This window comes from Tinamus guttatus, unplaced genomic scaffold, assembly GCF_059628265.1.
Source record: "Tinamus guttatus ecotype Peru unplaced genomic scaffold, ASM5962826v1 Tinamus_guttatus_pri_ptg000080l, whole genome shotgun sequence".
In the NCBI taxonomy this organism is placed as follows: domain Eukaryota; kingdom Metazoa; phylum Chordata; class Aves; order Tinamiformes; family Tinamidae; genus Tinamus; species Tinamus guttatus.
In genome coordinates, this window is record NW_028288614.1 from 1,193,363 (window position 1) to 1,220,597 (window position 27,235).

General features: G+C 37.9%; 1 protein-coding gene across 1 annotated transcript; it reads left to right on the forward strand.

Annotated features, from left to right (window-relative positions):
• The first annotated feature begins 221 nt into the window (after positions 1 to 221).
• Positions 222 to 17,086, forward strand: OPN5 (opsin 5). The gene is made up of 6 exons (XM_088520106.1): positions 222 to 375; positions 6,578 to 6,697; positions 9,757 to 9,927; positions 12,847 to 13,181; positions 15,938 to 16,182; positions 17,023 to 17,086. The coding sequence occupies exons 1-6, from the start codon at positions 237 to 239 to the stop codon at positions 17,084 to 17,086; spliced, it is 1,074 nt and encodes a 357-aa protein (XP_088376232.1). The 5' UTR covers positions 222 to 236.
• The last annotated feature ends 10,149 nt before the right edge of the window (positions 17,087 to 27,235 follow it).

Consider the following 27,235-nt stretch of genomic DNA (forward strand, 5'->3'; position numbering starts at 1 on the left):
GTGGACTGCTGTGTGAATAAGGATAAACTTGAATAAATAAAGCTATGAAAGAAATTGTGGCAGAATGCTTTATGTAATTTTGAGTTGGATACTGAAATGCCATGGAAGATGGTAGAATAGAAATGAGGATGAGTGAGTGCTTCCTCTGCATGAACGAAAATATCATTGCAATTTCTGGTGGCAGATGTGATCTATAACATATTCTATTCTTTTGTTTTTCAGACGCTGAGCCAGACATGAATGGGATGGCATCAGATCACAACACTTCATCCCAGGATGAATACCTCCCACACTATCTCCAGAAGGAAGACCCTTTTGCATCAAAGCTTTCTAGAGAAGCTGACATAGTAGCTGGATTTTATTTGACAGTAATTGGTAATGTTTTTGAAATTCATCTTTGAAACATCAACATGTCACTGCATCCTTTCAGGCACTCACAAAGAAGGCACTGACTGCTGAGCATTAGATGTGTAATGCATCTTCATACTAGAAAGAGAAATCTAGGTAAAGATGAACATGTCAAAAATATTGTTAGCACCATAAGAGAATGCCTGGTCTAGGCAAGCAAAAAGCCTAACTTCAAAAGTAACTATTAGGAAACATGCAAGGAAAAAATGTGAGAAATTCTCTAATAAGCAGATCTTGCAGATTACTTGTTCCTGGCCAAAGATGACTTCTGCCATTATCCAGTGTGGGGTTTAATCCCATTTTCAGAACTTTTCTCATGTGTTTACATAGTAAAATGAACATCCTCAAATCCTTACATATGTTCAAATCCTTACTCTTGTTCAATTCTAGCATCAATTCTTTTGTTATATATTATATTGAACCGTATTTTCTGTATGGGCTCTTCCCCTCAATTGGGTCACTTTCATCCTGGCATCTTTTTACCGTGTGCAAAATGACTCTGCAAGCAGAATAAATGCAATTATTTTTGGCCACTGCACATGAGAAAACAGATACTACCGATTTCTTGGTAAAATATTTATATTCCTGGCAGTTCACGTTCAGCTGGGTAAATACCAGTCTCCATTGCTTCTCAGAACAGACTGGTTCTTCTTATGCTGATTTACCATTGCTTGATCCTCAGCTCTTTTGAGGAGTTTACATCTTTTTGTGTCAATATTTTTCCTTTCAAATAGTGGAGCTGCTAAATATTTTCTCAATCCTTAAATTTCTATTCATGATTTTGGTTTTCTTTATGTTTTATGTCTCTACCTTATACACCTTTTTACAGCTCAAAATATGTTTTCTCAGTAAAACTGAGACATGGTCAGATAACAGCATTGCACCAAGTTGTGTTCAGGTCACAGGCAACTCCGGACTGAGGGTGACAGGGCATCCCTTCAAATTTATTCCCTTTTTGATTCATGCTCTTGTTATATTAGTTTTACTACTTGCCATAAAACTGTTCAGTCCCACTTTTATGTTTGCCACATATTATTTTGCAAATCTTTTGCAAATCTCTCCCTTACTGCTTTTCTTCTGATCTAAGTAATACTTTCTGCTGAGGAAGTCTCACCAAGGCTTGAATAATACTGCTTTCTTGTTAGTCTTCCACTTATGTCTTTTTGACATAGAGATTCAGAACGAAACAGGTTGCAGGTGAAGCTGTATTTCTGCTTTGTTCAGTGACACTGTGCTGATTTCAGTGTTCGTATACTGCACATATTGCAGCTTTCCAGCTTTTTCTATCTTTTTTTTTTAACTTTTTATTATTATTATTTTTTCTTTATGGCTGGTATTCAAAAAGATGTCTTCACTGAACCATCAAAAACAATCCCCCCCTGTGTCTTTCTTCACTCAGTTGAACAAATTTATCTTTAATCCCAGGAAATATGTCTGAGTAGCTGAAATGAGTCCTTCGGGTGTATGTTGTGTTGACTTGCTGTATTGGCTGCATTTAGTGTAGATTTATCCGCATCCAAAGAAATACCCCTGCCAGTGTGAAATGTCTTAAACAACACAGACGCAACAAAATTAGGCAAAGAAGAGCAACGATAAATCTCCAACAAAAATAGAAATCTTCCCATTCAGGCACAGAATTATGTGAGCAATATGAGAAGAGGGGGCTGAGTCTATAGCCAAAACAGGCTGATCACTTGCCAGCTGGATTACCATCTTCCTGTCCCATGGCAGATATGGGGTGAGACAGCCCAGAGTGGACTTGTTGACTCAAGCCAAAAAAGTTCAAGCTATAGCTCTGTTGTAGAAATATATAAATACACACAAAGCTCTCTCTTAGAAATCATATTCTATATATTTTCCCTCTGGATTTAACTTCCTTTTTCATCTGTTTGCTTTGCATTTGATTCCATAAATTCCTCTATCCTGCTAGTGATTACGCTGTAGTATAGATTCTTAATAGAGAAAAAAGTTGTTTGTATTATATGCATCTAAATGCTATATATTTTCATCTTTCTTGGGTTCGCATCTATAGCATGCAATGCCACTAGCATCCTGTACAGATTTTTTGGGGGCTCTTTTATGGATTTCAGACTTTCATTGCCTTGATGTTGGTGAGTTCTACCCTTGGCCATTTCAGAAACAGCAAATGGGTTCCTGTTTCCTAGACTAGCACGATTCCATTTTAGAGAGAAATATGTAGTTCAGTGACGGATATTATGTTAGAGGCCAGCCTCTAGATGAGGAAGTTTCCCTGGTGGAAGGAGCAATGTCAAGTCCTCTTTCTTTGCTTGTGTATAGACAGGGTGAAATATTATTTCATGTTTTTTTTTGTTTTTTTTTTGTTTTTTTTTTTTAGGAAAAAAAGAAAAGGCTTAGTCTGGGCTAGTGTTTCATGTATATGTTATACTTTATGAGAACATTTTAGCTTATTGTATTGGGGATGCTACCATTAGCTGTCAGTATGCAAATCCACATTTTATTACCCATTCATATTTAGGTGGATGACAACCTTATAGTAATACCTTGAGCCTGGAAAAAAAAAAAGGTGATATCTTAGGAAATAGTTAATCTTTGTTCTTCCTCCCAGCCAAATCTCTCAGTGACTCTTTCCTTTGCTGCAAACCAAATTACTCCTGAGGTTCCTTCTCTGCTAAGCTGGTTTCTGAGAGTTCGGAGCACCCACATTTCCTCTGCAGAGAATTTCCATGGAAAACTACAGGATTTGTGTGAGGTAGTGAAGAAGGCTGCATAGCTCAGTGAAACTATTCACTGACATCTGATTTCCTACAATCTACTTGATGATGGCATAAATGCACTTTAATTGGCAGCTGTTTCATTAATCCAAGCTCCCAAGTATTCAAAATGGTTCAAACTCTGCCTCAGGAGCTCATGAGCATAGTTGCATCTTGGAATATCTCTGCAGTATTGTAGATTTATTTTGTAAATGGTGTAATCTCTCCATGAGTCTCCCTCTATGTTTTCACTATAACTTGTTCAGACCAAACCTGTCTGTTTTCTTCTGGCAGTGAACTATGTCTCTGGTTTCCCAACCTCTTCCAAGAAACTTTCTCCTCTCTCAAGGTTGTCTTGTAATTACAGGCGCAGAGAGAGGGACTAGCTGCAGAGAGATGGAGTCAGGCAGTGGAAATCGTTATTGGGCATTTATTTGTGCCTGAGGCCTCTAAGGTGTAAGTGAATTTAAAATATGTATCACAGACTGGAGAAGCTGCAAAGTGAGCAAACAGAGGTGAGATGCTCTCAGAAAACTCAAGAGAGCTTTTGAGGTCAGTCTGGTTGTTTGAAAAACTGAGATACTTCAATTTGAAAAATATAGATTTTTTATCTTAAGAAAAAGAGCGTTTTGGGGCAGTTGATGAAGTATTTTCTGATGCATAATCTTTTAATCTGAGTAATTCATTTCCATGAGTGTGTGTTTTTTATTATTATTATTGCCAAAAAGTAAAATTCAAGCAATACACCTGATTTTAAGGACCCAGGTCTTTTTACTTGGTCACCTCCTGTGCCAGGTTTTCCATTGATTTGCAGTGAGGAGCGGTCGCAGCCTCCCAGCTGAGCTGAGACCCGCTGGCTGTCAGGCAATGAACTGGCCAGTGCCCATCAATTCACAAACTGTTATTGCCCTGGTCCTCAGCATGTTGTGAAACACCCTAATTGAAAGCAAAATCCTGAACCAGTGTTTTATTTGTTTGTTTGATTGATTTTTTTTTTGCTTTGTTTTTCTCTCTGACAGTTTAGCACTGCCATCAGATTGAGGAAAAGTAGTCTTATTTGTTTAGCTTGCTTCTTTGATATGTTTTCCTCTTTCGCTGTGGACTTCCTACCTAAGCCTGGCTCTGTTTCTCTGTCTTTTTCTCGGGGCTGGGAGCTTGCTCCAGAGAGGACTTTGGTTAGCAGCAAGGAAAACCATTCCAATGGGGAAAATAAAGCACTCAGATGGCTCATCTTAGGGGTAGTTAAATTTCTACCATCAAAGAGCTCAAAAAAGTTTAAATAAGTGATTCTCAGAAGCAATATAGGTAGAGATGAAGGTGGGCTCAAATGATCACTTGGCACCTTCCAGACTTAGTCACTTGGCACCTTCCAGACTTAGGTTTGTGTCTAGTGCGCTGAGGCTCAGATCCTCTGATATATTGCTATTAATAATGAAGGGCTGTTTCAGAGATGTGTCTGATGTATTAATCTCTCTAGACCTCCACTTTCTTAAAAGGAATTTGGGAAATTGCCAGGAGCTTTTGAAAGGTGTTACAGCCTGGAGCCTGGCACGTGAGACAAGATATCCTGACTTTCGCTAGAGAGAAAATGAGAAAGAAAAAGGAATTGAGATCTATAAAATAAGTTCAACAACTCTGGGATTCATTCATTTAACTGCAAAGAAGTAATAAATTGATTAATTGCATCAAATTATAACTCAGATTCAATTTTCAGAGCTATAAGAAAAAGATGTTCTTTAAACTTTATTCACTAAGGATAAATCAATTTTACTGAGGAAACCCAAAACTAAAGAATAAGGCATTTTCTGATTTTTATTTTTTTAATAAAGTACAGACCAGTACTAACTGTTTTTCTCTTTTTTCTTTTTTTTTTCCGCAATTAGAACAATTTTGCATTCATTACTGAAAAATCAGTGTCAAAATATTTTTTTCCTGAGTTTTCTAGATCTGGAATTATACACTTGCATGTATTCCTTGTGAAAAACGTCCAGCTTTGGCCTCTGAGAACCACTTTTATTTCTGTCTCACAAGTGTCCAAATTCGGGAGGAACGTGACACCACTGCAAGGTGACTGTTTCACTCATGGGCTCTTGCAAATACCCATTGAATTCCTGATGTGTGGGAGAGAAGCTGGAAGAATGATACAGTGTAGGAGAGTGATGTACGTGGAGTGGGCAGCAATGCTTGGCAGATGGAGAGCTGCTGGAGCCTTTCTGGAACATATGGAGAAAAGAGTAGATATCTGCTAGGAGCTGTAATGCCTGTTGAGATGAAGAAAAAATGATTTATTATTGTATTTTTGGGGGATGCCTGGTTCCCCTGGAGTCACATTTCACAGAGAGATGCCCTTCCAGGTAGTAATAGTTTTTTCTCCAGTGGAAAACGTATCAGCTGGGATGTTTCTTTTTTCAGCAGCCATTATCATTTTGCTAAGAGATTTGCCCCATTTAGGGACTCTATAAAGTAGTTTGCATAGCAGGGCAATCACCAGTTGGGAGGCACCACAAGAAGCAGCTTGGTTTCCTCTTCATCAGAGGAAAGCTGGGTTATTTAGGACTCTTTTGAGGTAGAAGCACAGGGTGATAAGACCTGTGTCTTTAGGGGTTAAACTCTGCTTCCTGAAAATGGTATCATGTATTTTGCTGCTTTTCTCTTGCAAAACGTCCAAACCAGCATGAAACTCTTTCAGTTACCAGTCAGTGAAGAAATTGCTCTTTATAAGGCGGTGGAAAAGCCTGTAGCTCTTGGTGTCAGTGCAGCTCCCTGGTAGATTAGCTACTTGCAAGTAAAGCCCTGTGGATCCTCAGGTGGAGGTTGGAGGATAAAAAAGTCCAACCAGCCTGAACAGAGCAAGGTTTCTCTTCATGCAGAGACCTCAGCTAGAAGATAAAATCAGATGTTTTCTCTCATTTTTCTTTCATCTTATGATAGAAATTAATTTCCATTGCAAGGCTCATGATGCGATATTATCAGCAGTAACTGTTATTATTTTAGAATTGTGTCCCTCAGCCTTCAGTTATAGCATGTAATGAAATTAAGGCTGGTTAGTGAATGGCATCGTCATGATTACCAACAGCTGAATTTCATACATAAGACAAATGAAGTCGACGAGAATGGAAGGATTATGGCATTTCTATCACGTGCATTCAACTCAAAACTGTGCAGGTCACAGTGGTAAAGGCAAAGGGAAAACAGCACTTGTTGCAAGAAGAGCAATTGCTGCTAAAGAGAAAATAGCATTTGTTGTAAGAGGTCTGTGGTAGATGTCCCTATGATATATATGTAACAAGGAAGATAAGATAATATTTTGGATTAAAATAACTAGCCCTGGGACCACAGATTCAGTTGGCAAATGCCAGAAAATTGCACTGGGCAGATACGATACTCCTGTTTTTAAGGAGAATCCTAATTTGATTTTTTTTTCTTTTTCATTATAGGGATTCTTTCAACTCTGGGAAATGGGTATGTTATTTTTATGTCCTCAAAACGAAAAAAGAAGTTAAGGCCTGCTGAGATAATGACTGTTAATTTAGCAGTGTGTGATCTGGGCATTTCAGGTAATCTGATGTTTTATTTTCATCATTTCACTTTCCTACCATTCTTTCTGTCAGTAACATGAAACATTCTTCTGGAGGTCGTGGGGAGACACAGTGGCTTTTGACGCTGATATTTCTGCACTGTTATTTGTATAAAAATGAAAGAGAAGGATAGAAAAAAGTATTGCTAAATAGCTTGATGGGAAAAATTGGTAAGAACATTCAGAAAGAAAAGGCTGAAGCCAGTCCTGGCTTGGGCAAAACTCGTATTCACACTGGCACTGGGCAGATTTTTAAAGACATCTCCCATGTGCATCCTGATAGCACAGGATAGCATCCTGATGTGCATCCTGAAAGCACAAAAGTTTTTTTTATTTTATTTTAGTTTATTTATTTATTTTTTACTTGCTGCAGTGCAAGAAACTTGTGCTTTCCAATGCAGCACAAACTCACATTTGTGATGCAGATACCTGCAACCCTGATAAAGCACCACTGAGCAGGGGAGAGGTGGCTAAATTCCTCCATGCGCTAAATTTCTACATATGCCACCCCTTCTGCTCTCATTCCCAAATTCCTAGCACCCACTTCCATGTCTTTGCAGTCTGTCCTTTCTTCATGATAGCACGTCTCCACCACTGCTTCCCTCTATGCCATTTGTCCCCATATCCCCACTGTGTTTCACTTGGAACAACAAAACAGGAGCAGTTCTTCTCCTCTTCCATGATGCTTCCATCTCCTCCATGTCCTAAGAGCCAATTCCATGTTAAATAAATGGAGTGTTTCAGGAGAACTTTTGCAGCTACCTTTCAAGAATATTAAGACCATAACCCCTATTCATGCAAGTAAGTTTGGGACTGCTATCTTATGACAAGCTCTTCTCATTTCTCCTTCTAGGCTTGTCAGCAACACACCACATGATATTGGTCACCTTCTCTTCCTTGGGGAATTTAATCTGTTTGTAAAAGATGTGTAATTAAAAATAATTGTGGTTGGCAAAGTCATGTGTGTTTTTTCCCTCTCCTCCTCTCTCCTCCCCTCCTCTCCTCTCTCTTGTTTTTGCTAGTGGAAGATGTTGACTTTAGAAACATGACGTGTTCTGTGCTGGAGCTAAAGGACATGGGGCTCTTCCTGATATCTTTATACTTTACACACTTGGCTTGGCTGAGTTTAAGGAGCAGCTCTGTGACAACCCTGCAGCCTGGAGATTTCCACAGGGTGGCACCAGCCACCTGTTAAAAACTAAATCAGGCTCCTTTTTCACTAACACTATGCTCTGATTCCTCTGCTGCTACAGAGAATTTGATTTTGTGCAAATAAATATGATGACCTTTAAAGCTGGCAATGTTTACATTATTTAAGTTGCTGACTCTTGGGATTTACTCTAGACCTTGCCATATTTCATGCTTTTCTTCAGATCTTTTTCTCAGCAATCAGTTTTTGCCTGGAAAAGGAATGTATGTTTCTATCCTTTCTGCTTGGAGAAAAGCCTATAAATACGAGCTGATCAAGATCTCCAGGCTCAGCACAATTTTCCTTATAGGCTTATGCTAACGGAACAGAATGACAAAATACTTTGATTAAAAATAAATCACAATTATTCCAGGGATTTTCAATCTTGATTTTTGGGGGCTAGAAAATGGAGCAAAGGCCCTTTTCCGCAAGATTTGGAATAGAAATGTTTTAATTCTATGTTGAGAACAACTTGGAGTGTTTACTTTCAGGTCAGTTTAATCTAAATTGAAATATTCAGGAGAAGAATCCAAAATATTTTAATTTAGATGGTTTCAGCAAAATAGAGATTTGTGTTTCTGTTTCTGTCAGAAAGGTGCCTTGTGGGAACTGTAGACTGGGAGACTACTTTTCCCTGTGGGTTATGCTCCCTAAAAGGACCTTATCCATGAAGATATTCACTGAGTTACACTGACGCTACAGACAGTAAGTTCAGCCAGGAAAATCAGCCCAGGACAATCAGAGGGCTACTCAATTGCTGGAGATGCTCCAGCAATGGGTATGCAGGAACATGCAGTCACAGGAGGGTTAAGTTCAATATTTAAAGTTGTTTTAAAGTTGCAGTTCAATGCTGGACTGTTTAGGCTTTTGAGCATTTTGTGTCAGTCCAGTATGCAGAAATGAACCATTCTGAAAACATGTTGATGTTTTGAAAGCGCAAATTTTTGAATTTTCTGTTCTTTTTTTTTTTTTGTCCAGATTGAGACAAAAACAAATACTAGAAGATGGAGATTTCCAATCAGAAATATCCAGTTTCCAAATTTCCTCATTCTTACAATATTCGAGAAGAACATAGATAATGTTAGGCTGTCAGAATTAAACAATATCTCATCTAATATAACTTCTTTCATAAGGCACCACCCACATTTACACATGGAGAACTGGCTTGTCCAAAAGAGTTAGGTGGCCCTTTATGTTTAGATGGTAAGACTGCTTAAAATTTTGGGCATCAGTTTGGGCAAGTTGCTGAGAGTGACCTAGGAAGAGTGTGATATGGCCAGGTATTGAAGCCACCTCCTCTGCATCACGTATGAACTCTTCAACTATAGCATCATCTTCCTTCCTAATTTAATGCTTTTCCACAGGATTCATCCTACTTTTGTGCATTGACACATTTGCAGATGTCCTCTTTGAAGGCAAGTGTGTGAAGATATTCGGTTGATTAAACAGATGTAGTCTAACTGTATCTGTGTCTGTCCTCAGGTCCGGATATACCCATACTGTTTGTAGATTCCCATGTGTTCCCATGTGGTTTTACATTCTGAAGTTTTTCTGATGGGAAGAGCTTGCAAAGGCTCAGTACCATTAGTAGGAGTTTAATTTCTGGCTCTTGTGGCCTGCACAATGAACCAAGAGTGAAGCTTTGTTAGGCTAAGCCCTGTGGATGGAGAGCATCCAAGTCATCACATCTGTTGGAGACCAGGAGTCCCTTCTTCATTTTGTAGAACTGGCATGTTTCTTCTTTTTTTTTTGCTGGCATCAGCTTTGGGTAAAAGGGGAGTTTGCTTTTCTGAAAAAGGGTGGTTTTAGCAGTGCTGGATTTCTTCTGACATTTTTTTCTCCTTTTGAAGTTGCAGGAAAGCCCTTCAGTATCATTTCCTTCTTTTCTCACCGCTGGGTGTTTGGATGGATGGGCTGCCGCTGGTACGGATGGGCTGGCTTCTTCTTCGGCTGTGGGAGCCTTATTACCATGACAGCTGTCAGCCTGGATAGATACCTAAAAATCTGTCATTTGTCTTATGGTACGAAAGAAAAACTATATTAAGTGACACTGTATCCTCCCCTTCCTCCCTTCCAAGAAACCCTAGGCTATGAGAGTTGTGAGCAAACAGGGTAAGAAATAAAAAAAGCATTTTCTTCAATTTTCGGTTTCCAAGTAGGGTGAAATAGAAGAAGAATCAACTGTATAGCAGATGCAAATAAAGTAGTGAAGGTTTCCTAAGATCAGAAACAACTATTTTGATAATCTATGCCAGTTTTCTGCATAATATACGTCAGAACTTTGTCAAATGTTTCTGAATCAAAATGAGATCTTCTGTTGGATTAGGTCATGTTATCAAGAAAGTCTCAATTTTAAGATGTGAAGTTATGGTGAGTAAATAGTGCGAACAGTTGATTAATCCACAGACTAATGTGCAAGAAAAGAACTAGTTCAAATTCATCTTTCTTCTGTGGGATCCTCCTATAGTTTCGTTGCTGAATTGCCTTTACCACCAGTAAAGCTGTGCTCTTAACCTCTTCTTGGATAAATTAAGCATCTTCATTTTTTTTATCCTGCCTTTGCAATGCATGTTTTCTAGACTGAAATTAAGCTCTTCAAAATGGTTTTGATAAATAGAGGAACACACAGATAAAAGAAACATATTTTCATGATCCAAGTAAGCTCAGCTAAATTTGTAGAGCTGGTCATATCCCCTTCAGAGTTGTCCCTCTATTGTCAGTTAAATAATGGATTTTAGTAATTGCTCAATCACTTTGTGCCAATCAAGTCTGTTGAATTTAGCAGAATCAATCACTGCACATCCTTCAGAGTCTTAAGGGCTGACACAAAACAGTATTTCTCTCTAGGCACCTAAATTCCTTCGAGATATGTGGCAGAGTGTTTAAAGCATCTACAAGATTCAGACATGCAGTAGTACATAATAAATGTGAAATTGTCTCTCTAATATAGAGATGGATATTGAGAAGATGAAATGAATTTAGCAATGAAAGCTGTTGTTACTATATCCATTAATATCATAGATTTCTTTTTGAATATGAAGTATTATGTGGTTTATTCTTTCGAGCTGAAGAATTTTCATCCAGTTTGGAAAGATTTTTCTTTTTTTTTTTTTTGCATTGGAAGGCACCCCAACAAATTAAGGGAATACTTAAAGACTTTTTGTATGAGAAGCATGCATATGAGAAGCATGTGATGGAGAGACATGCAGTGAGTCCCTTTGAAATGACATGAATGTCAGTCATAGAATTTTAAAATTTAAAAATGTTTCCAACCAGGAAGTGTAAGTTGATCTGTACAACAGCTGACTGTTATGTCAATTAAAAGTAATTACTGCCCTGAGATGTCCTAGATCTTAGAATGTCTCTGTGTTTTTTTTTTCCTTAAATGTGAGTGCAGGAAGCATCTCATTCATTGAGTTTTACATATATAATTCATATTTAGCAGAATTTCAGTTCTGTGTGTAAGGATATTAGCATAGTTTACTGGGGACAGATTTAGGTATCTAGTATGGCATCCGAATTCAAGAGAGACAGAACACCAAAACCCTTTTTGTCCAGTGCTATCTGATTGTGGTTGTCCAAACACAACGATGGAGAGCAGTAAAAAAATAAGAATCACATTCTTTCTATGCAATTAATGTAACCATTTTCTGTATAAGGACTTTTGTTCCTGAGATCTAGAATTTGATTTTCCTCTGTCATTCTTCCATTTTAAGATTTCAGAATAGCTGTGAAAATAATGCCAATGTTTAGGACTTCATGCTGCTGTTTCTGTAGCTTTGCCACCTGCATACAACAAACCTCCCTCCTGCCTCTCAGGCTTCGTGCTCGAATACTTCCATGCTCATTGCCCTTCTAGCGACCTGGAAAGACAAATTCAGCTGGAGAAGTGGCACTGCTTGCATTCCAATTGAAGTTGTTTTGCTTTGGTTTTATTTTAAGTTGTTCTCAAACTCTCAAGAAAGCCACCCAGCAGAAACTGCTGTAGTTTTTATGTCAGTAGCTGGGGAATGAAGATAGATTAGACCTTTTAAGGCAAAAGGAGCTATTATAACACTTTAGTCTGACTTTCCACATAAGTCATAAAATGTCACTTGGTAATTCCTAGATGAATCAACAGTGTCCTCCAAGACAGGGCCTATAGCCTATGCTGTATTTGAGCAGTATTCCAGAGAGTGGGAAAGCTTTTGAGGTCACAGAGTTTAATACATATAATAATCAATGTTTGCTACTTCTATGCTACGATCTACTTGCAAATCACGGAGACATGTACGTAAATAAGTACAATGCTTAATCTTGCAGATGAAAGATAAGAGAGGAATGACAAGGCAAAAATAAACCTGTGTGTTATTTCCTCTGTACAGTCTTGTCTTTCAATTTCATGGGTTAATGATTTACGTTGAGAAATGCCTTGAGATCAAACTTCAGCCAGTTAACAAATAATGGCATAGGAAATCAGGAATAGGAAATTATGTAAGTTGCATCATACAGTGCCAGCTTGCAAGTCATTATACTGAGCAACAAAAGGGATGAATAAAAAGCTTAGTGATGGATGTGGGTCACGTCTCCATGTCTGCTAGCCAACATGTTATGAATATGCCTTTATAGAACACAAAGCAGTTTTGAAAACTGCTAGACATGGTACCTGTGACCATATCTGAGCTATCTGTCTGGATTGCATCTTTAGAACTATTTTAGGTTGTAATTAATCACAACTTAAAGTAGGGGTCCAAAATATGTAAGGTGGAGCCCTCCCTACAGGTGTCCATTTCTTTCCATTAGGTATGAAGGGAGCCTAGCTATAGATATTTAGAACAAGATGAGATGAACCCTACAGTGGTCATCTAACAAGCTTTTATTATGTGTGTAGAAGACAAATTAGTGTCAAATGTGCATGAACACAATGGCCATGGAGTTGTAACTCTTGAATTATCTTTCAGGTACCTGGCTTAAGAGACACCATGCCTTTATCTGTCTGGCAATAATCTGGGCCTACGCTACATTCTGGGCTACGGTGCCTTTTGCTGGTGTGGGGAACTACGCTCCTGAGCCTTTTGGGACCTCCTGCACTCTGGACTGGTGGCTAGCGCAGGCATCAGTGGCTGGACAGGCTTTTATTCTGAGTATTCTTTTCTTTTGCCTCCTGTTCCCAACTGCAGTGATTGTGTTTTCCTATGTCAAAATAATTTTAAAAGTCAAATCATCCACCAAAGAGGTTGCTCACTATGATACCAGGATTCAGAACAGCCACATACTTGAAATGAAGTTGACCAAGGTAAGTAGGAAAAATTAACTCACTTTGTTTCATCAGAGCCTAAAAGAAGCCTTGGAAAAATTCAATAATATCTAGTTTCAAGTATAGCAGTGCTTTACTATGTCTCCTTTGTTGAGTGATAATACAATGCTCTAAAAGTGAATGTTCTAGCTCTCTTCTCCAGTGTTGTTAAGGTGGGATAGGAAGGAAGTTCTTATATAATTTTGAGATTCCCACACTAATATCCCTGAGATGGTGATTCAGCCTGAAGCTCTGTCATAAACTTTCTGCGTGATCTTATAGAAGTCATATCATCTCTCTGTGGCTGTGTTTCTCATCATAAAATAGAAACAGTCGTAAACAGTTATTTTAAGGTATTTGAGACAAGAGCAAATACATTCAGGCAGCTTAGAGCTCTCTATTAATGAACATATAAACAAAAGGCACTCTTGTGATACTGCAATTTCTTCTTACGCAAATCATTTATCATTTAGGTTCAGTCAGGTGCTTCTGATAAAAATGCACACAAGTGATAATTGTTCTCCTTCTCAGACCATGCCTTATTTTCTCTTTCTAATTTAATCTCTTTTTCAATTTGGCAATGGTGACAACCATGATCCTTTCTAATACTAGTTATTGTGCCAGGAAATTGCTCAAAATAAAGGCTTGCAATAAGCAAAATGAAATTTCTTAGATGTAAAAAATCACTAGCCTCTGTGAACCAGGTGAGGAGGAAAGCAAGCAAGCAACATGCTTTGATTGCTTGACTGAACATTCACTTTACTGCATCTTTGGGAGTGAAAGTGAAATTTATATGACATACAACAGTGTCATTGTGCCAGAACACACCTTGGAAGACAGTTTGCCATCAGTATGGTTAATGCTGCCATTACAGTTGATAAAGATATACTACTAGTGTTGGGATAAGCTAGCAAATGAATGTCTTTCATAATCCATTCAACTGCACAGCAAAATTTCTAAAAAAGGCTATATACACTGAATTTTAAGTGACGAACAAGAAAAAGCACAAAAGCATAAAGATTCCCCCTCAGTAATGTTGCCATTAATATGTGGGAGTAAAGAGCAATAAAAATGCAATATCCAAATTTTTGCTTGCCGTGATTTGTGTTGCACACCTGCTAATTGTTTCATTCCAAATGACTACATGTGTACTAATATCAATCAGGATGCTGGATAATAGTGGTATGATGGAAAATGCTCTTCAGTATGTGTTATTACATTATGTGATTTGAAGCTATGTCATGATGACTGATTGCAGACAGGCTGCTTCAGATAAAGTAAATGAATCACAAATTTTTCCTCAAAACTTATTTTTATTTAATATTTAAATTAAATATTTCCATGACTACATTTCTTGACATTATAAGGAACTGTGTTTCTCATTTACTGCAGCTCAAATGTTCTATAGATATTTGTTTTTCAAAGCATCTATGTATTCTAATGAAATATGAAATCCATAGTTGGGTTTGGCGAAAGAAATTTAGATAATGTAATAGAGATGTCACTTTCAATTAAATTCCCATTAAATTAAATTCCGGCTTGTAAATACACTAATTTCTGTCTATTGTAGTGGGTATTCCCAGAGGCTTAACAGTCTCTTGAATGCCTTCACACTTACCTTTTCCACATAGAAAAGAATTCAAATTGTTGCTGTTTTATCCCCTGGAAGATAGACAACAGATCCCACCCAGGTGGAGGTGGAAGACAAACCAGATTTGTCAAAGCTCCTCTTCCTCATCTTACTTCCTCCCTGTCTCCCATCATGACAGGTTATTTGTTGCATCAGCTTTTGACGTCTTTGTGCATCAGCCTACAAGTGGAGGAGAAGCCATGTGTTCAATCAGGGCAATTTCTTGCGATTTCTTTTCCTTCACTTCCTAGTTTCCTTTGCTCCTGCCTCAGTTCCTGCTAGTGAGTGATAGAGAAGAAAAAGCTACAACAGATAGAGACAGGAGGATCCCTTTCTAAACCAGCTCACCTACAGAAACACTCAGGATACCAAATACCACCAGGACCTGTGATTCTCTGACCCAATTTAGTCCTGGAAGCTTCTTAAAAGACTTTGGTTTTATAATGTTTTGGGTTTGATTTCAAAGGACATGGAATTTGGAAGACTTACCCTTGATTCATTCTTTTAATGCTTTATTTTCCTGGTGCATGCCAGTTTCATCCTGAAATGAGAAAAAGAGCCTGATTTTTGATTGTTCTAAGGAGTATTTGATTGGAAGAGGATAGCATCCTCCAATAATAGAAATAAGGGACTTGAATAATTTTCCAAAAAGAAAACCTCTACAGAAAATGTTTCTGGTTTAACCAGCATTCATTTCAAATTATTTCAGATCTTTCTAATCCAGAAATTGCACATTCTTATGCTAAATTTTCTAAAAAAGAGACTCTGTATTCTTTAATAGTGTTTCCACCCTTAAATAATTTAAATTTAATATCAAATAATTATTTTCTGAGATCTCATTTAGTTTCCCCATGTTTAGGCCGACCTTGTGGCATTTTAAAAGGTCTACTTTAATAGAATGAGTAGCTGTTCTGAGAAAAGTCAGAGAAAAACAGGAGCTGAATAAAAAGAAGTAACATGCATGACAGGTTTGGTTACGCTGTAAATTTACCTGAAGCGGGTTGTAATTTTTCCATTCTATGGCACATTCCTCAGCCTTCAGCTGTGCACTTCTGTGTGCTGTGCTGCCAGCAAGGACAATTCTGCTCAATTAATTCGTGTCTCTCTTCTCTGCTTTCCTCACGAGGTGGCAATGTTGATCTGTGCAGGATTCCTCATCGCCTGGATCCCTTACGCTGTGGTGTCTGTGTGGTCGGCGTTTGGGCAGCCAGATTCGGTTCCCATTCAGTTTTCGGTGGTACCGACTCTGCTTGCAAAGTCAGCAGCCATGTACAACCCAATTATCTACCAGGTCATTGATTGTAAGTTTGCCTGTTGCCGGTCAGGTGGACTGAAGACACTGAGGAGGAAGAGTTCTTTGAATAAATCCAGGTAATATGTTTCTTTGGGTAGTAGTATATCTTTAAGCACATTATGCTCTAGACAGCTATTCTAAATGCTACCCCAAATAAGATCTGCAAAGAGTCATGGCTGTTGTGATCTTTCTTCATGTTTTTGACCATGATCTATGCAGTGTCTTTCTTACCATGAAACAGGAGAACAGGGTGACAAGAATAATAATTTTAGAGGGTTTGTTTAGGCAAGTGCAGCCTCACTGGCAGAAAAAAAAAGTCCACATTTTAAAAACAGGGTTCAGGATCAGGATAATATATTAATATTTAAAACACCTAATTAAAATCTGTATATAATGTGCAGAAATGGAGAGGAGTGATATGTCCCTTCCTGGCTGTTTGGACCTTCTTCCACCATAGAGTGAGAACCTGCTATTCCACCTGCAATCTGTCTATAATCCCTTTTTATCTCCACCCGCAAAAGTAGGAGATCTAACTCTGGTTCCACCAATATGTGCCTCCAATTTGACTTTTGGGAAATGGAAAACAAGGACTTTCAGTTTGATTTCTGGAATCCATAGGAAACCTCAGTAATTTACATGTGCCCTGTGTACCGATGCTGTTATAGTCCCCAGCATCTCCACAGGCTTCATCCACATGTATGGAGACATCTAGGTTGTGCAATGGCTGGATTTGTGTTTAACTCCCCTGTTAGTGCTCCAGCTGGGAAAGGAGGTTTCATGGTTCTCCTGCTGAATGAAAGATAGGTTTCCTGGGCCTGTAGAGTGAGCAAATTTTCTGGAAAAATCACTTCCCAGCTTTGGGAACTTAATCATGAGCTTGTTTCAACCAATATGACTTCTCTGCTTCCTCCCTATAGGACGTATACCATATCTGCACATAGAGATTTGACAGCAATGAATGAAACCCAGCTGGAAGTGTGAAGACTTGTTTCATGTACAGCAAATGAAAACCCGAGGATGACAAGCAATCATATTGTCTCAAATTCCTCTTTCTGTAAATAAATTAAAACATGATGTCGGTTTTATTTTACTCTGTAGTCCTATGTACTATGTATTTTATTTCTGTACTAGCTAAAACAATGTGATTAGAGCTGGGAAAATATTATAATTACTCAGAGGAAGAAGCAACAGTGATGGTTCATTTGTATAAAAATTTTAGCTTCACTTGGGAGCCTTTGAAAAACTGCTACTTTTTTTTTGAGCACTCAAAAAATGATATTTTCCCTTCGTGAAAATTGAAATGTTCACTGAAATGTTCACAAGGCCAGTTTCACTCTACTAAAGCTTATCTCCCTGGATTCCTCCTAGAATCCCTGGAGAATTGGAGCATGAGAGAAAGGATTCCTTAGAGGACAAATTGGAGCTGGACCTTGATTTATCAGGGTACTGAATCACCCACAGGAGAAACATAGCAACTTAAGCTCCACTTATTATCCTTTATGAAAACATATTCCTCCAAACTCCTGTGGCTATAAGCCATCTTAAAACCACTTTGATTTCAATCCTTCTGTTTTCAAAAATAGTTTATTTTAGTCAAGGTGAGATAGAGCAATGATCACACATATGTCACAGATAGACCGCATTTCTGAGTTAGAGGGGAAAAAGTTTAGTCAAATATTAGTTTCATTTAAAAATGGGAATTATGAATTTATGTGTAACAAAAATCAGAACTTGAACAGAACTAGTCACAAAGAAGCCAACGAGGATGAAATAGTATTTTGTCCATCTCTTTGGCTTCACCATCTGAAAACACAATGATATTCTGACAGCAATGAGCAGACGTTTGACTTCTTGAATGCTAACCAACTTTCTTTTTCCTTATGTTTATTTTCCACCATCTTTTATGTGATCAGTATTAAACATAAAGGATGGTGGAAAATCCTTTCTCACTCCTAAATAAGAACACTATCTCAAAATTAGAGAAGTCATGAGAAAGGATGCACCATAGAGAACAGATGTCCCTTACAGGTACAGATGTGTCTAGTACTTAAGCAGCAAGGCCTGGAAGGAAGAGGATTAGAAATAGTTCGGTCAGTGTGTATTCACTGTAAATTCATGGACAAGCATGTGCATTCATTGTATAATAATGGAGAAAGAGCACACCTCAAAAAGCTCTGCAAAATAGGTTAGGCAGCCAGAATAGTTGCTTGTATCTAAGCAATAATTATATACATCCTCTCCTTTTCTGCATTTACACTTTGAGACATCATTATAGAACAAAAATGAGCAGTCTTGTGCAAGCAGATTGTTAATTCTTAAGATATTATTTTGATGTTTGTATGTGATTTCTTCAAGAAGAATTTGAAATTATATAGAAAAGGATAATTTCAAATTAATGGATTTGTGTTGATTGTACATTAAAAAAGATTACAGGAATTAAAGATATCTTTTAAATTGTTCCTTAAAGAAAGAATGCATTCATTAAGGTAGATCAATTGTTTTCCTGCTTAGTATTTAACAGTATAATTAAGATATAGAAAGCACGGTGCATTTATTATGCTTTCATTCCTTGTGTTTAGCATGTATTGTCCACCATGCCCAAATGAGCTCTTTTATAGCTACTCTGTAGTGATGCTAAGCTTTTTTATACAATAATATCATAAAGATTTAAATTAATTGGGTGTTTACTGGTCTATCCCTGCAGTCCCTTTCTGCAGTATAAACAGTTGATCAACAGAGATGAAGGGAAACAGTAAGGTAATGTGAACATATGTAGAGAATATGATTAATGAATTGGCAGGTACAATGCCAGTGGAATTCATTCTTTCATGGAACTTACCTTGTGAATGATTGTGTTTGGACAGTATCTTTTGGAGGATGTTCCACATCCAATGAACAGGGTGATCTTAGTTCAGAGACCAAATCTGAATTGCTGTTAACTGAGCAGGCACTCAGCTCTTCTGCAATTCAATTTCAACTATTTTATGCTCATGTTTCCATTTCTTCTTCCTACCAGTAACTTTCACACATTTCTGGAAATTGGATCCAAATTAGTCACCTAGTCACCAAAGGATTTGTAGGTGATTCCATTCTTCTCTCTTACAGAGGCTTCTTTGCCATTTTAAAAATATTTTTTGTGAGGTCAGGGTGATCCCAGATGGCTCTTGCTCCACAGTAGAAGCTCTCAGTAAATAACATTCACTGTAGCACTCTTTTTTTCTCTCTGCCCTCTTCCAGGATCAACGGATGATTGGGTGGTTTCCTCTCTGTCCACATCTCTCTAGGTGTGTCTGTAGATCTTTCAGCCCTAAGGAAGGATCTCTAGCCATCTGAAACTAGAATTTCTGGAGAGCTGCTGAGCTTAGACCTTTGCAAAAAGGGGGAAGGATATTTGTTATAATCATTGTGTTTCCACATAACCTTGAGCCATTCTGCATTCTATATGGACCTTTCATTGTTATTCCCATGTCTATGTCACTTTTCAAGATGAGTCATATTCTCTCTTTATTAGTGCAGATACTCTTCTTTGGAGGGATCCTCATTTCTTCAGTTGTGCCTCGGTTTCACTTTCTGGATGGTGGAATAGTTCTGGGACCTGTAGGTCAAAACATATTCTTTTGAAATACAAGGTATGGTTAAATGATTTCATACTTTCATTTTTTTATATCTGGATCTAAAAGACTTCACTGATGTATAATGTGCTTTGTATTGATCACTGACTGTAATTTTGTATCTCTAGAAGATAAAGAAAAAAGAAACCTAGAAAATTGCCACGCAGTTTGTCAGAGAGAGCTCTGTTTTTAGAGACATTCAATATTAAAACAAGTGACATGCATAAGGCCTAGAGGAAAGTCTTACATGATAATAAATAGCAAAGGTTTAGTAGGTTCCCTGAATCAATAAGATGGACCTTCACTCTGTATTTTGGATGAAGACACTAAAGGAAAATTTGACAGTCGATTGCTTAGTTTTTGCACAAAATGATAAGGATATTTGTGAAATACCAAATAAAAATGAGATTGCACTGAACTAAAACTGACATCTAGTTTTACCATGCTATGCTAGTGAAGATATTGAACTTCTAGGAAATAGTGGAAGCTGGCAGCTGGTATGAGGTTGAAATGTGCAGTTTGAAAAGGGTGCCACAGAGAGGCTCAGCACCTAAAATCAGGGGTTACTTCAAATACCTGTCTCTTTCTGCACCAGTCCTGCAAGACATATCAAGAAAGGTATCTTGCCCTTGGGTTTTACTTTCCAGGAGGCAATCTACAACACTTAAAATGTTCCTCCAAAGCACCTGAACATCCCTTATACTGAATTACACACCATTATCTTAGACTGATGAGCATGTAGAGAAGAATGTGCCCAGCTGCCCGTACTTCTTAAGACTTAGGAAAGATTTAGACGGTCTAAGAGCATATATAGCAGAGAAGAAAAGAAATTATCACCTAAAAGCAACAGAAGCAAAGAGGAGAAAATGACAGGGTTAAACAAAGTAGCCCAGAAGAGGAAAGGTTTGAGAGTAAATTATATTAGTCTATAAATAGCTTAAAAGCAATAATAATGTAAATGAAGGAAGGGAATTATTCACAGTCTCAGAAGATGATAGAAAAAGAAATCAAATCTTGAAGCCAAAGAGGAAGTTGAGACTAGGCATTCTGTACTAGTGGAACAACTGAGCTTTGGAAGAGAGGTCAAGGGATGAAGTTAAGTTATGATTTATCTTATATATTCAAGAACAGATTAACTAACTCACTAGCAAAAATGTTTTAAAATTTCCTTACAATGTCATTTTTAGTCCTGATATCTGATTTTATGAAAAAAAAATCCTAATTAAAATGTTCATACTAGCTTACCTTAACATGTGTCTATTATTGGAGGCAAGGAGTACTGCCTCCTTGCACTTGTGGCATTGTATACACTGAAATCAACTTGTAAAGAACTGACATATAGTGAAACTCAGAGCCTAATGAAGTGGATCTGCAGTCCAAAGTTGGTGCAATGCAGTGGCATGTGCAGATGCCAAGTAAATCTTTGTTATGAAAGAAACAGCTTTACTTTCTCAGATATTAGATGAAAGTTTTAGAGAGATTTCATTTTGCAATGCTTGCAGATCAAGAAAGAAAGAAATTCTGTTATTTCGGTTGTACACCATTCTTCAGAATAATATATTTTTGGTTATGATATTGAGCTGTCGAGAATAAAGTAATAAACTCAAAACCTCAAAATAATTAAATTAAAATATACCAAATAACCACAGGGGAAATATATGAGGAAATTGCCTTTAAATTATTTTTAGGGTGTTATGATCTTCATTTTCATCTTGTAGACCTTTTATTTCTAAAAGAATTAAATTTAGGAAGATACCAATAGACTTTTAGTGATATTGACAGAAATAACTGAATTTGAAAAGTCGTCTCAAAGTTTGGGTGGATTCGTTGTATACAAAGGCATTTCTAGTCCTGGAGGCATGTCCTATTAAGAAATTAATTCAAATACAATTTTCAGTGTGTGCTGTATTTCTTGTTTTAATGCATCAGCAATAAAATAGTGTTTGCATTTAATGTCATAATACTGAGCTGATGCTAGAAATACTCCATGTATTTTTCCTTTTTAAGAAGCTACTTCTCCAAGTCTGACCTAGGTAACTAAACGACAATCAGTAGATGTGTCAGGAGAGATCCAAGTAAGGTTATTAATGAACCTGAGAAGTCAAAGAGGTGGGAGAGTTCATAAACTGCTTCAATGTGGTAAATCACAGTAGGATATCTGAGTGTTGCTGTCCATAAATGTTTTAAATTCTTTGTGTGTCAGTGCAGCGTCCAGGAATTACAGTCAACATTGCATGAGAAAATTTATGGAGTGAACCTGTAAATTTTGTCTGTGTAAGTTCTCAAGTAGTATTGCTGAGTTAATATGTTGATCATATATAACAATTTGTTATGAAGCAATAAAAAAAACCCCAAAACCTAATACTGGCTCGGTTTAACACCAGGGGCCATTTAGTTGTCACTGTATTGGAACAATAGATTGGTTATTTTCATTCTTTTCTGCCTCCTCCTTTTTTCTCCCTTTAAACACACGAACTAGCCTGATGACATCACAGGCAGGCTTTATTTTCTACACTTTGTTAACTTAATGTAACTTTCAAATAAAGCAAGATAATAGATTGATGTTATTACATGTTATTGCGTCTCTGTGTTTGGATTACGAAGTTTTAGCTAGTCACTTCCAAGCAGTTTTTGGTGCTATTTCTGTTCAATCTGTAACCTGTGTGTCAAAGGCTTTGCCATGACTTCAGTGACTACAGAAAGAGGATGATTCTAATTTTAGTGTGATAAGGAATACACAAAGCCTGAGGTTAATAAATAGCTTGCCCCGTCTCTGCCATCCTGATTCAAAGGCTTCTCCAAATAAAGCAAAATGCTTATTTTCTGCTTTCCTCTTCCACTTTCATAACCCTAGGGGTAAAAACATGAGGTGGCTTTGATATTTTCTTCTTGTCAGCAAAGCATTTGCCTTGTAGCATCCCCTGGCAAAAAATGCTCAGGGTTTTGTAGCCGGTACGAGCTCCTGCTCTGTGGGAGCCTTTCAGGTCAGCCTGTCTCGAGTGAGAAGATGCTCTCAGGTGCTTCTGGCCAAGAGGTCCTATACATCAAGCATGAGGGGCACCACGGTTTGGGCAGTCTGATTCAGTGGAGCGCTACCTGGCCAAGTGTTTATCTTGTTGAGCCCTAAGAGGACGCACAAGTTGGATGCTCTCCCCTTCATTCATAGCTTTGCCCCGCTTTTCTTGGAGAAGGCACAGGAGGATTGCAAACGTGGGATTGGGGTGGGCAAGTTGAGTCAGGCATCAGTGGAGATGTGCTAAGGCTAAGCAGGGACTACATGGAGGGACAGTATGAGGAGGGATGGGGAGCGGCGGTGCCACAGGCAAACCAGCCAAAACTCAAAACTGCAAGAGTGTGAACCAGTGCAAAGCTGGATGCAAGGCGGTATCAGCTGGAAATGGCAGAGTTTCAATCTCATTTTGCTCTGACCCCTGCAGTGAGATCAGTCACACTCAGAAACACAGAACTGCAGGCAAAGGAACTGAACTCGGAAACAGCGTCATGTTGCTGCCTACACTCCCACAGTCCATGGTCTTGGTGCTCGGTCTCAGAGGAAACATAGCGAAAAAGAAGAAGGCTTGGTGAAAGGCAGAAAAAAAAAAACAGTTATGAGACTTCTAGGCAATAAAAGGCTAAAAAGATTTGACTTGGAAGAGGGAGAACTCTAATAGAATCATATATGGCAAGGAAAGGGTGAAAGGAAGTAAATTATGATTTTTTTTTTGGTTACACAGAAGTTGGAAGGCATCAACTAAAAGACAATAGGCTCAGAGCAAATGAAATGAAGCATTTTGTCCATGCAGCACATCATTAAATTGCAGCGGGTTCTCCTCTCCTACCACCGCAGAAACGGGGGCCACCAGCCAATTGTGCAGAATCGTTCTGAGATAACAAAAAGGGCAAAGCACAAAAAGTGGCTTTGCTGCAATAGCCAGAGATGCTCAGCCTAGTCTGGTCCCACAAAGGCGACCTTCACCCAGTGAAGCCTTCAAAGCTGCACGAGGGGACTTGAACTAACGTTATAGGAATGATACTTCTTCCCGTGTTAGGTGTTGACCAAAACCGAGAGCGCCGTGTTTCGTTGAGACAAGTTTACATCCAGTGTCAGGTATTTCAAGAAGGTGTTTTGCCTTTCTTTGAAGGTCATGCTTTAAGAATGGCATAAAAATATTTCTCTGCGTGAATTGGTGGCTATTTCCAGCAGATTTCTTCAAAGCTAGCATAAAAGAACATGATCTTCCTTCCACCTTTAATTCATATCTGTTACTCTGATATACTGAAATAGGAACAATGAGCTTTGTAGAAAATGTTATGAGTAAAAAGACCAAAAACTGTAAGATCAGTAGGAAAGCTACAAGATCAGAGAGAGCACCATAGCACAAGCGCTCCCCATGGAGATTTGGAGATTATTGAGGAGCTTTCTACTTATGGTAAGCTTTTTCTTTAGTGGCAGATGAAAATAAAGGAAGAATTAAATCAGGATTTCAAAGGAAAAAAAAAAGTTCTGATGCTTGTAGGAGTTTTATAGGGATGTTAAAATAACCAAGGTTTGCAGTGAACTTAATTAAATAAGGATTTGAATCTTAATATAAAATACTGTTTTCCCTGGCGTTTTTAAAATAGGCCTTTCTTTAACTAAATTGGATTTTTCAAGAATAAGATAATGATGTGAGCCAGGAGTGGTTTTGAAAGGTAAATGTAAAGCAATTGGGTAACAGGAAAACAAGTTCACATAAACAAATCAGGAGGGTCCCCAGTGTGTTCCTAAGAGTTTGGTAGATAGAAAACATTGTGAGTTTTTGCAAGCAATAATTTTAGCTGCCAATGCTCAAAAAAGATGGAGATTCACCTGCTGGAAGGCAGTTCCCTTTTAAGATATTTCAGAATGACAAGGAGAACTTCTTTTTTAATTTTTTTCTTTATTTTTTGTTTGTTTTTGACCTGTAAGGAGAACAATGATGACAATGATAAACAGCAGTGAGGGAGATGTTTCAATAGGACAAAATGTGAAGTGGGTCACTAATTAGTGGGTAACTAAATCAGAGATTTAGTTACTCTGGAGCATTATTTTTTTAATTTGACACTTTTCTAAATTTGATTTTGTACAGATGGATGGGAAGAACTACAACTTTTGATTCCAGTTATCCTGGATATAAACAATTTTTTTTTCAGAATTCTTTTCCTCTTAATGTGTTGGAAAATAGCTGTTCTGTTTCCATTTATCTTGATATTTTATGGGAAAAATGCATGCACAATTTTTCAACTAGGAATGTTACATGCCTGATTTGCAAGAGAGTATTTTAAAACCATGGAAAGGAAATGGCATATATTTGCCTATTTGAAGGAAAGCAGTAATGGAGTTAAAGATTCCATATATCCAGTGGGTGTTAAAAGACAGGTTATAGTAAAATTTGGCTCTTTGCTGAAATTCTTCTACCATAAATGTAATAATGATTTTTTTTCCATTTTCTGTTAAGACCTTTGAAAGCTTTTCCTGAGACCTTAGTCAGGGTCTGTTCTCTTTCAAAGGCTCTTGAGCACATGCTCAAGTTTCATGTCATTTCTCACATTTCTGTGCTTTTTTTGAACAACTTTTCAAGCTAACTCTTCCTTTGCTCAAAAGTGTCTTGGTAAGTCTTGGGCTACTGTTGAATCTAGTCGATGGTGGTATTAAGCGATCTTTGTCACCAATAATTTCATTGTAGCATTATCAATTTCGGGCAACATCTCAGAGCAGAGAGGTTTGTTTGTGCTGTTCACACGCACACTTTAGACTCACATTCCCATCATATCATCTGCTGTTTCCAGGTCATTTTACCAAGAGGGGCTGTGCAGACTCAGTGGTTCATACTTCCATTACAGTCAGCAGAACTGATGAAAGCTGAATCCTACCTCCATTCTTTTGAAATTAGAAATAAATAGGGTCATCTCTATGTAAAAACACATGGAACAAACCATTTAATATCTCTATTTTCAACTCACTGGATCAATTGGACAGTGATAGCAAGACTGCAGAAATATGTGTAAAATTCTAAATTCTGTTTTACAGATTTTTTTTGTTCCACTGATTTCTCTCTTGGTGATGAGTATTTTAAAGCAAGATATCATTTCTATCATTTCTTTCTAAAAATAATTCCCAGGATAATGACTCCATTACCTTGGTCATAGAAAACCTTGTATCAAGGGATTCATTCATTTAAGTTGAGATACATTTTAAACAACTTAAAATTTATCCTAGCATAAACCTCTGGATTTTAACATCGCCTGGCAGAAAATCTGGAAAGGTGTTTAGGTTTTGATTGAACCAACAGCCACAGGATTTTGTTTTTTTGTGCTTATCTCAGGAACCAACAGGATTAATCTTATAGGAAGAACAAAATGAATTTCTTATTCTAGCTGCACGCGGTGTGATGCTGTGTGCCACACTTGCTGTAGGGTAGATCCGGGGATAATGCAAAATAAAAGTTTTCTTTTTGAAGTTTCAATGAGATTTATGTAAAGGAATTACGATAAACAATAAAGGCATCAGGAATGACACAGAGATAAAACTGACGGCATGAAACAAAGTAGGATTTGAAGTTGAAACTTTGAAGTTTTGCATTCCCGTTCCTTTCTTATCTGATGCAGTCTTCCAAAAAGTATGAAATATGCAATGGATTTAGTTATATGGAGTCATATGAAAATAAGTCAACATTAAAACTCTACTGCATCACCATCCTTCTTGAGAAGACAATAGGACAAGGAGCTTCGTGGAAGGAAGATGAGAAAATTATGATTCACAGCAACTTCTGTGCTGTCCTGGCCTGAAATTGAGGCTGCAAGGAGTGAAACACAGTTGCTTATTCACCAGTCCCATTAATAGATAGAATCAATGCTATTTTCAGGTCCTACGTAATCACTACTCATCTTCTTTCCCTCCATATACCACTTCAGCAGCAATATATGAACGGAGAAAGTCTCAAAATACAGAACATAAGATTAAGTGGATATTAGATTTTGGGTGTCATCTGAACTCTGCTGAGCAGAAACAAATGTTCACCCAGACGGCTTTATGTCTTTTTTTGTGCTTCCCTTGTGCCCCGCTTGCAAGGCAGAGCGGGTCCTCGGCTTTGCTAACTCTTCCAGGGTCACCATGGCTCTCCAAGACAGCTCAGACAAAAAAAAAAAAGACCTGCAACCCAGCCATATTCTGGCCACGCTCCAACACAGTCATTTCTTGTTGTCCGCTCTTGTCTTCAGCTCATGAAGTAACACTGTTATTCCTGGTTTCTCTCAGTCCCAGTGTCAGTTCAGCTCCTTTATACTGCTTGAATGGGCAATAACCCGATTTTGAACTCTGAAGGCCAATACATTAGGCAACTGTGGAGCTTCATATCAATCATTCCTCATCCATCAGTACCAAACGGTTGAATTACAGAAGACTGACTCTCCTGGGATGCCATGAGGATTAACACTGGAAAGGACAAAATAATAATAGTCTTGCTGAATACTATAAACCTCACCTGCTTTTGGGGCTGTA